We start from the raw sequence: 13474 nt of genomic DNA, 5'->3' as shown, positions 1-13474 counted from the left end.
TTTTTAATATACTGTCTAGGTTGGTCATAACTTGTCTTCCAAGGAGCAAGTGTCTTTTAATTTCATGGCTGCAGTCACCATCTGCAGTGATCTTGGAGCCCACAAAAAAAAGTCTCTCATTGTTTCCATTTTTTTCCCGTCTATTTCCCATGAAGTGGTGGGATCAGATGCCATGATCTTAATTTTCTGAATGTTGAGTTTTACCAATTTTTTCACTCTCTTTCACTTTCATCAAGAGGCTCTTTAGTTCTTCTTCACTTTCTGCCATAAGGGTGGTGTCATCTGCATATCTGAGGTTATTGATATTTCTCCCGGCAATATGATTCCAGCTTGTGCTTCATCCAGCCCAGCATTTCTCACAATGTACTCTGCATATAAGTTAAATAAGCAGAGTGATAATATATAGCCTTGACGTACCCCTTTCCTGATTTGGAACCAGTCTGTTGTTCCATGTACAGTTCTAACTGTTGCTTCTGGACCTGCATGCAGATTTCTCAGGAGGCAGGTCAGATAGTCTGGTATTCCCATCTCTTTAAGAATTTTCCACAGTTTGTGGTGATCCACACAGTCAAAGGCTTTGGCGTAGTCAAAGCAGAAGTACATATTTCTGTTGTTTTTTCAATGATCCGGTGGATGTTGGCAATTTGCTTTCTGGTTCCTCTGGCTTTTCTAGATCCAGTTTGAACATCTGGAATTTCATGATTCATGTACTGTTGAAGTCTGGCTTGGAGAATTTTGAGCATTACTTTGCTAGCGTGTGAGATGAGTGCAATTGTGCGGTAGTTTGAGCATTCTTTGGCATTGCCTTTCTTTGGGATTGGAATGAAAACTGACCTTTTCTAATCCTGTGGCCACTGCTGAGTTTTCCAAATTTGCTGGCATATTGGCATATTTCCAAATTTTCTGGCTAGGGGAGTCCTAGCTCTATTTTATAATTAAATAAATTGAAGCCTAGAAAAATTTTAATTTTTCATTAAATGCCTCAAAGCTAGTCATTTCAGACTTGGGATTTGAATTTGTTTCTGTCTCCAAAGCCTATTTTCATGACCATTGCACCATGCTGTCTTGCATTAGAGGAGGATGGAATGGTTAAAGGAAAAGTAGCTTAAAAGAAAAGAATTGTCTTTTTTTCCTGCTTCATTCATAAGATATATATCAGTCTGTTTGTATCAGGAACCATCCTAAGCACCAGTGTTGCAAAGATGAATTAAGACTTGATCATTCATTGTAGGAGGAGAGAAAAACACTTCTCTGACCAATTACAATAGTAGGAATAGAGGGAAATTAGAGGAGGTGGTATGTGAGTTCTGAGTTTCTTAAAAAATAAACTGAAATTTTGAGGGAGAGGAGAAATCCATGCAAAGAGTGTGGTATTTCTTTGAAGTATAGTGTGTGGAGGGCAGAAGTAGAAGATCAGACAAATTGGGGCCACATTAGGCCCAATTCTGAAGGGCCTGAGGTAGCATAAGGAATATCTTTTTTATTCCGGTGTCCATTGTTTAAAATGCAACAATTAAACCTGACTATAGTCTTATTAAAAGTATTTTCATATTGCACTTTTGACTTCATAATCAAATTTATTGTGTTCTCATAAATAGGATCTCTAAGCAGTGTCAGATGACAGTACTCAAGTAGATAGACAGTGGGAGGCTATAATAGTTTTAAGGAACACAAAGATGGTTTTGTGATAGAGCAGTATGAAATGTTTCAGGCATTGTTCTCATATTCAGTTCAGTTCAGTCGCTCAGGCGTGTCCGACTCTGCGACCCCATGAATCACAGCACGCCAGGCCTCCCTGTCCATCACCAACTCCCAGAGTTTACCCATACTCATGTCCATCAAGTTGGTGATGCCATCCAGCCATCTCATCCTCTGTTGTCCCCTTCTCCTCCTGCCCCCAATCCCTCCCAGCATCAGAGTCTTTTCCAATGAGTCAACTCTTCGCATCAGGTGGCCAAAGTACTGGGATTTCAGCTTCAACCTCAGTCCTTCCAATGAACACCCAGGACTGATCTCCTTTAGGATGCGCTGATTGGATCTCCTTACAGTCCAAGGGACTCTCAAGAGTCTTCTCCAACACCATAGTTCAAAAGCCTCAATTCTTTGGCACTCAGCTTCCTTCACAGTCCAACTTTCACATTCATACATGACTACTGGAAAAACCATAGCCTTGACTAGACAGACTTTTGTTGGCAAAGTAATGTCTCTGCTTTTGAATATGCTATCTAGGTTGGTCATAACTTTCCTTCCAAGGAGTAAGCATCTTTTAATTTCATGGCTGCAATCACCATCTGCAGTGATTTTGGAGCAAAAAAAAATAAAGTCAGCCACTGTTTCCACTGTTTCCCCATCTATTTCCCATGAAGTGATGAGACCAGATGCCATGATCTTCATTTTCTGAATGTTGAGCTTTAAGCCAACTTTTTCACTCTCCTCTTTCACTTTCATCAAGAGGCTTTTTAGCTCCTCTTCACTTTCTGCCATAAGGGTGGTGTCATCTGCATATCTGAAGTGACTGATATTTCTCCTGGCAGTCTTGATTCCAGCCTGTGGTTCTTCCAGCCCAGCGTTTCTCATGATGTAATCTGTACGTAAGTTAAACAAGCAGGGTGACAATATACAGGCTTGACGCACTCCTTTTCCTATTTGGAACCAGTCTGTTGTGCCATGTCCAGTTTTAACTGTTGCTTCTGGTCTGGTATTCCCATCTCTTTCAGAATTTTCCACAGTTTATTGTGATCCACACAGTCAAAGGCTTTGGCATAGTCAATAAAGCAGAAATAGATGTTTTTCTGGAACTCTCTTCCTTTTTCGATGATCCAGCGGATGTTGGGAATTTGATCTCTGGTTCCTCTGCCTTTTCTAAAACCAGGTTGAACATCTGGAAGTTCACAGTTCACGTATTGCTAATATATGTGGAAGTTTTTTTTATACCTATATACACTTGCCTTTAAACTCAGTTACCTTTTTTCCATACTCCGTAGTGAAATGAATGCAGGAATTATAAAGACAGATCAAAACTATGAAAAGATGATGTTTAAAGAAGCTTTGAAAACAGGTTTTTTTGAGTTTCAGGTAAGCTGTTAATTTTCATAGCATAAAATATTCAATGTAAATATTGTACATTTCTTCTTTTTCCTCCCGCTATAGCATAATGACTCATCTTTTAAATGGACAGTGAAAACTTGTAAAGTCTTCAATAAATTATGATTTTAAGTAGTTTTCTTGGGTACTTTTTCTATTATGTTCCTTTATATAAATAATTCCTTAATATAAAGAATTCTGTTCCTAGTTGAGCTGTGAGTTAATTGAGGTTAAATCTGAAACTTAGTCATGTTTTCCAGAAAAGCATTTTTAAATTGATTAAAAAAAAAAAAAGGCCTAATTGTAAACTAATTGCTGGTAAGTTTGAAAGCAAATGTTTTCTGAGATTTTCCACAAGGTGTCAGTATATCCTCAAGTTTGACAGTCCAAGTGGTTGAAGTAAAAACGTAGGTTTTCTCAGTTTTGTAGAATATCACTTTGGGATTTATGTAATTTGGTTTCCAGAAATGTGGTTAAATAAGGATAAGTGCTGAGCATATCAGTGTATCATATTTATAGGCTTTTTAGTACTTAATATTTGTTACTTAGAGCATTCACCTTAGTACCCAGTTTAAATTGTTCAATTTTTATGTCCATTACAAAATGTCTTTTTCAGATATTTCTTTTGGGAATTAGTAATATAAAAGTGCAATATTCTTTTGTTAGGATTGATAAATTTTTTTTTTTTCTGAAAAACGGGGTTAATCAAACATTTATTTGATCTTGTAATTAAGAGATTTCCTAATCATAAAAACAAAAGAATGGAACAATCAAAAAAAATACTGATGAATCTGGCAACACAGGTAAGAAAATCACAACTGAAATCATCTTAAAAATACACAATTGGAAAATTACTTACAGTCTGTATTTTAGTATTTTTGACACATCAAAAAAAAAAATACAGATATCCAAAGAAAAATAACCAAAGGATGTGAACAAACAGTCCCTCTAAAGAATCCTAAATGGCTAAGAAGTGCTTAAAAACTGTTTAATAGTAAAGGTCATCAAAGATGTACAGATTTAAACAATTTATTGTTATGGACCTAAGGATTGATACACATTTATTTTCAGAATCTTAAAAAGAAAGCAAAACCTTTTCAGAAATTATGAAATTTTTAAAGACTAAGTACTTAAAAATGCATTAAAATAGAGATATTGAACTTTTTTCCTTTAATTTTATTTCAAAGAAGTAGGGGGAGAGAAATGATAAAGAATTCCAAATTTTGTAGGCCGCAAAAGATAAGTACCGCGAATTGGCCATAGAAGGGATGCACCGAGACCTCGTGTTCCGGTTTATTGAAGTTCAGACGCTTCTCTTGGCTCCATTCTGCCCGCATTTGTGTGAGCACATCTGGACACTCCTGGGAAAGGTAGCGTTCTGCATTTAAGATGTTCTGTGTGGTTTTGATTTTTGTCTCATTAAATAATGTTACTTAAAAGAAAAAGACTGAAAATGAGTACTGTTAAATATAATGTTGGGTTCATCATCTTATAATTATTACAGCAGCTTAAATTAAAGCTGTCTCCTTTTTAGATAGAAACATCATATATGAGTCTTTATATACACACTATGTATAATTTACTTTATGTGTGTTGTTTATCACCTTCTTATTAGGAAATATTATAATACATTTGAATACATTCAAATATATATTTTAATATATGTATAACTAATAATGTTTTTCTAGCTGTTTGTTTTTAAGGTGAAAATATTGAAAGATATATATAACTGTTATGAACTGCTTATAAACAAAGGTAGAAGTGTATATTTGCATAAATATTCTTATATTTATAAAATATAAAAAAATTTATATAAAATTCCTGGCATATATAGGGCTGCATATTCAGGGATATTATATTAGCATTCTTACTGTGAAGGTAAATTTAATTATTTCTCTCAGGCTTGCAGATAAACAGATTGGTTGGTTTAATAACTCCTTTCCAGCCTTATTAGCCAAGCTCTTCTGTGTTTTTCACTGTGTGAAGAATGCAAAAACGTGTTCATGAAATATATTCCAAATAGCCATACTTTCAGTACTAGATGTATTAATAGGGTAAAAACTGAGAGTGTGTGTAATTTATATAATAATGATTAAATTTAGGCAAATTAGCATTACATAATTTTCTTTGAAAGTGAGCATATGTGTGTGGGTATTAATATGCTTGTACAAATGGATGCTAATTAAGGATGTAGAGTCAGACTTCACAGCTTGAATTCTAGGGAACATTAGATCAGGGGCTGAAAGTGTGTTCTATGTAGTCAGGTTTGAACTTTGAGCACACAGTTACAGATGGTAGCCTTGGTATGAAACTGTAACCAAGAATCATAAAATAGTTCTGTTGTCTAATCTCAGTGAACCTTTTGTTTTTTTTTTTCAAGCCTGACTCAATTATGACTGCTTCATGGCCTCTGGCAGGTCCTGTGGATGAAAGCTTGATACGTTCCTCACAGTATCTCATGGAAGTAGCACATGACCTTAGGCTGCGACTCAAGAACTATATGATGCCTGCTAAAGGGAAGGTGAAGTCATTTTTTTAAGAGTCATTACTTAAAAGTTATTGGTCAAATAACATCTAATAGTGATGAAGATAAAGACAACTTTCATTAAAATGTATAGGGCTATTTTCATTATTAATGCAGTTCTATAATTGATTTTTTTTAATGTTAAAGGAAGTAGTGGTATACACTGGAAGTTTATTTCATTTTTGGTGTATATAAAAATAAGTAGATGTTTTTTCCTTTCTTCTGCCCTATAGAAGACTGACAAGCAGCCCCCTGAAAAGCCTTCACATTGCACCATCTATGTAGCAAAGAACTATCCGTCTTGGCAACACATCACCCTGTCAGTTCTACGTGATCACTTTGAGGTAATTCTCTCAGTAGACATTCCCCCTCCAAGCAGTGTTGTGTACTGCTTATACTGTTTTTGTTTTCAGGATGTTGGCAATGTCTAGGGGAAGGAAGAACAGCATCTTCGTTTAATTACCTTTAGATGTGGAGTGTCCTTTGTGGCTCTTAAATGGATGCTGAGGGAAAAACTGTTTCATTTCTGAAACTTTCATACAAAAATACTGGATCTAGTAGTATGTAATAAGAGATGTGGAACTTTTTCATATATTGGTTAAAATTATGAAGCAAAAGAACTAAGTTTGCCTTTTGGTTTCATTGTACCTTGAACACTGGGATTCATGAAATCTTAACATTATGATGTTTGAAGCTTGATGCTTGAGTAATTTAAAAGAAAGTGGCCAGTTTGATAACTACCAGTAGAAATGGAGAGTTTGGTGTTTCCTTTTTTTTTTTTAAGACTGTCAGGTAAATCGCTATTACATATGATAGTTATATTTGAAGGAAACTCAATATTTAAACTTAATTCTAGGTTTTCCTAAAGAAAAAAATTTACCTACCTTTTTCCTTTCATGTTCAAAATATGGAAACAAATTTATATGTTGTGGAATTTTTGTCTAGGTTATAAAGAATAGTTATTGGTGGACAGAAACCATTAAGGTACACTTGAGAAAGAGACAAAATAGGGATTATGGCCAAAGCATAAAGTGATAATATAAAGGAGAAGTCCATAGCTTTGATTTTCTAGACCTTTATTGCAATTTTGTCTCACTACTTTTCATAGTTGCCCAAGAAATACTTATGAGAATTTTTAGATTTGTAAGACTTGATGGAAAGAGAAGAGCAAGTGTTTTCGTAATCTTTGTGAACCTGACTTTATGGGGAAGTATTTCTTCCCTTGATTGTATATAATAGAAAGAGAAAGTAGCTCTTAGAGTCTGCTTATAGATTTTTGACTTATGGTAAATAAAAGAGTAAAAGCTACTTTGGTAGTCAGAAAAATGAAATTGTGCCTCAGTGGTTTATATATTCATTATCAGCATTTTCAAGGAAACAGCAGAAGAATTCAATATGGTATGGAATATCCCAGGTATTAAAAAAGACCCATCACCACTGTTCTTTTAGAAGTTATACTTTAATTTATATTCATTGACTAGATTATATAGTTTGGACTCAACATCAGAATGACCAGCTTCCTTTAAAATTATCATTTGTTTTTATCCTAAAGAACTCAAAGAGTGTCAGTTTATAATCCAGAGGAATGTTCTTATGTTTAGTATGACACTTATTCAGTGACATAGGGAAAAGGAATGTGTCTCACCCTCTCCTTTTCTCTTCCTTATGTATTTCAAAGCAACATTTTTGCCAGTGGAGAAAATATTTTTTCCTGTGTACTCTAGTAAAGGTTAGAATTGAATGTCAATAGATTATTGGAAATCTTACTATATGTTATTTTTCTTTTAGATTTATTCCCAACCCTTGGCTTTGGTGCAGTGCTTTTATATTAAGGAGAAAACAGGTCATCCAAAACTCTGAAAAGGCCACTTGCTTTATTACTCCTCTGTTGATGTTTGTACGAGTGAATTTAAATTTAGGCAGCACATTTGGGACGGTGTGCATATTAGTGCTTATAATACTTTTAGGTAGATAGAAATTATTATTATTATTATAAAGAAATTATATTCTTTTTTCACATTTGTGGTAATAGTTTATAAGAAGAGTGCTCAAAAACACAAATTATATATATCTTGTATGATAGTTGTATAATCTTCATTTTGCTTGACTAATGAATTGCTTTTAGAAGTTAAAAGACAAATGAGATCTTTATAGACCATTTTATCACCAGGTAGGACTAATGTTATGATCCTAAAAGTGTCATTAACATAAGGAAAAATTCAATACTTTGCATGACGCACTTGCTTTTCTCCTCTGTCCTAAAACACATGTGTCCTTTGAATTTAGAGGAAACAGGAGACTCTTTTCTGTATTATTCATTTACCTTTCACTTCCCGATGATGCTGGAGTGTGCCCCCTTTTCTGCTCTTCTCTATCAGGCTGGTGGCCACTGTTTCATTTCTGGCCAGTTTCTTATAGGCATATCTACTATCTTACATTATTTTAAAAATATTTTCCCTCATATTCCTCTCCCACTCTTTTTTTTAGAACAACAGTGGAAAATTGCCTGATAACAAAGTCATTGCTGGTGAACTAGGCAGTTTGCCAGAACTGAAGAAATATATGAAGAAAGTGATGCCATTTGTCGCCATGATTAAGGTAAGCTGTGGATCTTGTGCAGCTGTGATCACATGGGTAATGATGGTTAGCTAGGATCGTAGAAGGAAGAGGAAAACTCTGGGCAAGATCTCTCTCCGGAAATCTGCTGAAATGACTTTTCAGTCAGTGGTTGTGGCAATGAATGATTATATTTGGGTTTTACCTGTGAAATTGCTGAGTGTGTTAAAATATGTATTGTGAAAGAAAAATTGGTTTAGAATTACTGCACTAAATGATTCTCTTCATGTTCTACCTGCCCTTCTTTTCAGTTTGAGGAGGAAGCATATTCTTTGGCTTCCATTAGGGTCTTTTTACTAGATCCTATTACTGGAAACAGGATTCTACGTTTGTATAGGTTTAACTTATTAACAGGATAAATGTTGTTTGTAGCGGTTAGACTAGGGTTTCTCATTAATGGCTCTATTTGTATTTTAGGTTGGATAGTTCTTGGAAGGCTGTTCTCCTGTGCACTATAGGATGTTTAACAGTGTCTTGACTTCTACCCACTGGATGCCAGTAGAATTTCTCCCTCCCCAACTCAAGTTATGACACTTAAATGTCTCCAGACATTGGAGACATTTATTTCCTGGTTGTCTGCTCCCCAATTCCAGCTTCCCCATTGAGGGCTTCCCTTGTAGCTCATTTGGTAAAGAATCTGCCTGCCATGCAAGAGACCTGGGTTTGGTTCATGGGTCAGGAAGATCCCCTGGAGAAGGAAATGGCAACCCACTCCAGTATCCTTGCCTGAAGAATCCCATAGACAGGAACTTGGCAGGCTACAATATGAGGTCGCAAGAGTCAGACACGACTGAGCAACTTAGCACACACACATTGAAAACCTTTGGGTTAAACTCTTAGCTTTCTTCATATAGATAGCTGATCTATTGGATTTCTTGACAGAGAAACAGAAACAAAACTGAATGTTGCTTAAGATCCCAGACTCTGGGGGCAGACAGATCTTGGCCCCAATCCTATTTTCTGTTACTTCTTAGTTTGGAGGCCTTAGACAAATCACTTGAATTCTCTGGGCCACAGGTTTTTCATCCATAAAATAGGAAATTAATAGAATCTACCTTTTAGGAGTGCTGTGAGGAGTAAATGAGTTAATACATATAACACATTTTAATACTACTTGTCAAAAAGTAAGCTCAGTAAATTAAAAAAAAAAGTTAATCAGTGTCTTCCGCCCTATTAAGCATGTAATGATTATTATGCTTTAGATTAATTCTTCAACCTTGGAGGCTATAGATGCCTTCCTGATAAGAAAGCAAAACTCAGAGCTTGTCCTGTATTAGGGTGAATTGCTTCTAGGAGAATTAAAAGGCTTTCCTAAGGACACATAGTCAACTGTCTGAACCTTATGGTATTTGAAGTTTCAGAAATAATTGAGAATCTTGGCTTGACCTACACTAATCAAGTTATGTTTGTGGGTATACTCATAATTCATTGGTTTTCAGCTAGTGCCATCGGTCCAATGTCAGATCCATTGTCAATATGGGAATCAACAAAATATCAACAAATATCAACAAAAAATCAACAAAATATTGTTCATTGCACAGGCGATAAATTTTGGTGACATGCTTTACAGAATCCAGTAAAACCGATTTTAAATAATGTTAGATTCAAGGGTTGGCTTTTCGAAAAACCAGTGTTAGAATTTTCAAGTAGTAAAATATTTTTTCAGTAATGATGATTTACCAGGCAAATTAGTGGTTTGTAACTTTGAAAAGTATTTAATAAATCTGGGAATAAGAATAGTTTTCTAGCACTTTATGGGAAAAGAAACAACTTGGATGATAAATGAAGGTAGTGAGCATCAAGAATCGTGTCAGGTCACTTTCATATAAATAAAGGAAATATGTTCTAGTCAGGTTAGCTATATTTGTGCATTTGAGCATAGTTCTTGAAGGTTGCATCTTGAGCAGCAAATACTTTATTTAATGTTAAAGAAAATTAAGAATAAGGAATTTTTTTTTAAAGAAATGGTTTTTATGTTTTAGGATTATCCGAGTACCCATTTAAATCAAGGTTTTAAGATATTTTAAAATTTATAGGGATTTTTTTGTTTGGTTATATACTTATTTATTTCATTTTGGCACCCTTATTATTTTTTTAATATTTATTTTTAATTGATCAATGATTGGTTTATAATATTGGTTTGATTTCTGTCATATATCAACATGAATCAACCATAGGTGCACATATATACCTCCCTCTTAAGTCTCTCTCCCGCCTCCCACCCATTCCCACCCCTCTAGGTTATCACAGAGCCCCAGTTTGAGTTCCCTGAGTCATAAAGCAAATTCCCATTGGCTCTCTATTTACATATGTTTGTATATGCAACCATGCTACTCTATGTCTGGTTATTATTAATTTACTGTTCCTTGAAATAGTCTTTGATGTGGTACCTTAGAAACTTTTAATTTACTTTTTTTTTTTTTAGTTAACTGAGGAATATTTTAACACACTTGTTTGATTCCTTGTCAAAGCAAGTTCTTTGGATCTGCTTGTTAAGTCAGGCTAAATAAACAATGATGAAATCATATTTCTTTTATAAATCTGAAAACCTGTCCTCTAGTCTTTTCCGTGCTGTCTTAATCTTATCATACTTTAAATTATAATTACTCTCAGCTAGTAATTTCATTAGTGAGCAAACATAGATAAGGGAAACCATGAGTCCAAGGCCTTTCCTTTAACTGTTCAAATTTGAAGATTTTATCACTTGAGAGACTGATTGCTTTGGCGGAAACATGTTCTTTTCAACATATTCTTAATGTGATTTTGCTTTTCAAAACCACTTTGGCTGTTAGGAAAATCTGGAGAAGATGGGACCTCGTGTTCTGGATTTGCAATTAGAATTTGATGAACAGGCAGTGCTCATGGAGAACATAGTCTACCTGACCAACTCTCTTGAGGTAAGAGGGGCCTGGGGTTATAATAACTAACTGACTATAGTAAACAATCCAGTTCTGTTGTTTTATAATAAGCCTTTTTAAAAACTTCATCTTCTATGTTTAGTACCCTTGCCAAATATATTGTAGGGGGCAAGAGAATGGGTAGTACAGGAGTTACCGGAAGAAGAAATTATCTGTTACCTTATTTCACTTATCAATTATTCTGTATCTAAAATACTAACTGTATATGCCCAAGTTTTCTCTTCAAAATGAGGAAGAGACCTTATAGTCATATACTTTCAAAATCTCTTATATTATGGAACGCTCTGAATTGCTTCTTTTTCCCACTTCCCTTTAAGACCTCAGATTGACAGATTTGGATTAAAATCCTTGATTCATGATATATCATCAGTGGTCCATGTTTGGCCCTTTTTTCCCCCTAGTTAGTAATACATGAACATCCTTGAATCTACTGCCCAACTCAGGAAACAGAACACTACCAGTAGCTTTCACATATTTGAGTTTCTCCCCATCCCATCTTCATGCACCAGGGACAGTTTAATATATAGATTCTAAAAATGCTGTCTCTCATTCAACTTAGGAAGAAGGAAAGATAATTATCTATAGAAAATTGTGTTAGAGGACTCAGAAAGTGGTTCTAAGAATAATGAAAACCTGGTGGCTCAGATGATAAAGAATCCACCTGCAATGCAGGAGACCTGCGTTCGTTCCCTGGTTTGGGAAGATCCCCTGGAGGAGGGCATGGCAACCTACTCCAGTATTCTTGCCTGGAGAATCCCCGTGGACAGAGGAGCCTGGCAGGCTAAGTCCATGGGGTCTCAAAAGAGTCCGACACAACTGAGCAACTAAGCACAAAAACAGAACAGGTTTATATTTCAAAAAAATTGTTTTATGAAATATGGGAATGAAAGAAACAATCATTTCTAAGTAAATATTTTATGTCATGTAATTATAAGTGTGTGGGTTTCCCAAAGAATCTGTCTGCTAAACAGGAGACACAGTTTCGATCCCTGAGTCAGGAAGATCCCCTGGAGAAGGAAATGGCAACCTACTCCAGTATTCTTGCCTGGGAAATCGCATGGACATAGGAGCCTGGCAGCCTACAGTCCAAGAGGTTGCAAAGAGTCAGACATGATTTAATCACTAAACAACAGAAACAACAATTATAAATGCATAATTAAGTATTAGTAGACATCTATTTTATGTATTTCTAAATGTTCATATGTATTCATGGAAATAAAACACTGCTTGGATATTTTCATTGGGACAGTGGGAACACTTTTTATTTAGGGTCATCTTATATTCATATATATATGCAATTTGCTACATATATTGAGCTTTTCCGGGCTTCCCTGGTAGCTCAGCTGGTAAAGAATCTGCCTGCAATGCGGGAGACCCTGGTTTGATTCCTGGGTTGGGAAGATCCAGTGGAGAAGGAATCGGCGACTCACTCCCATATTCTTCGGCTTCCCTGGTGGCTCAGCTGTTAAAGAATGTGCCTGCAATGTGGGAGACCTGAGTTCGATCTCTAAGTTGGGAAGATCCCCTGGAGAAGGGAACGGCTACCCACTCCAGTATTCTGGCCTGGAGAATTCCATGGACTCTATAGTCTATGGGGTTGCTAAGAATTGGACACGATTGAGCTACTTTCACTTTGAGCTTTTCCATTTATTTGAGTGAAAGCCTTTTATCCTCTTTATTGTTTTCTTGTAGGCAGCAGGTAAATGTCAGATTTCCATATAGAAGATGGTAAACATGATTATATAAATAACATACTATGAGACATCCAAGATGAGTGTTAAATAATTGATTATAGATTTCATTTAATGTTTATATGGAAAATAATAAAATTGCATAGATCATTTCATATCAAGTGGAGAACCTAGTTTTGCTGTTTGGTGAAATGAGGTGATGATTAATTTCAATCATATTAAGTGATACTAATGACTTCCATTTTTTCCCCTCTCTATTTAGCTAGAACATATAGAAGTCAAATTTGCCTCTGAAGCAGAAGATAAAGTCAGGGAAGATTGCTGTCCTGGGAAACCACTTAATGTTTTTAGAACGGAAGTAAGTTGAAAGAATCTCACTAAATCATTACATTTTAAAGCTGGAAGAGACCTTACAGAGCTTTACATCTAAACCCATCATGTTGAAGATGGAAGCAAAGTGAGGTCCAGAGAAGTTAAATGATTAGTTTGACTTAGGCCACATAGTTGGTCAGGAGTGGGACTGGGTTTCAGATCCTCTAATTCCCTAGTTAGTCCAGTCCTCACTTTTCCTTACTCTCCTGTTACGGTTAGCATCAGATATTGCTTGTGATTTTAAAAATAAGAATATGATTTTCAAAACG

General features: G+C 35.5%; 1 protein-coding gene across 2 annotated transcripts in view; it reads left to right on the top strand.

Annotated features, from left to right (window-relative positions):
* The window catches only part of LARS1 (leucyl-tRNA synthetase 1), a 65351-nt gene that overhangs the window by 45126 nt on the left and 6751 nt on the right, over window positions 1-13474 (top strand). For both annotated transcript variants that reach the window (XM_052642571.1, XM_052642572.1), the window contains exons 24-30: window positions 2985-3075; window positions 4314-4454; window positions 5465-5605; window positions 5842-5952; window positions 8096-8206; window positions 11017-11121; window positions 13096-13191. In XM_052642571.1, coding sequence (XP_052498531.1) covers window positions 2985-3075; window positions 4314-4454; window positions 5465-5605; window positions 5842-5952; window positions 8096-8206; window positions 11017-11121; window positions 13096-13191 — 796 coding nt within the window. The remainder of the gene's footprint in view (window positions 1-2984; window positions 3076-4313; window positions 4455-5464; window positions 5606-5841; window positions 5953-8095; window positions 8207-11016; window positions 11122-13095; window positions 13192-13474) is intronic.

Source organism: Budorcas taxicolor, chromosome 7 (genome assembly GCF_023091745.1).
Source record: "Budorcas taxicolor isolate Tak-1 chromosome 7, Takin1.1, whole genome shotgun sequence".
NCBI lineage: Eukaryota > Metazoa > Chordata > Mammalia > Artiodactyla > Bovidae > Budorcas > Budorcas taxicolor.
This window is presented reverse-complemented; position numbering and strand designations above follow the sequence as displayed.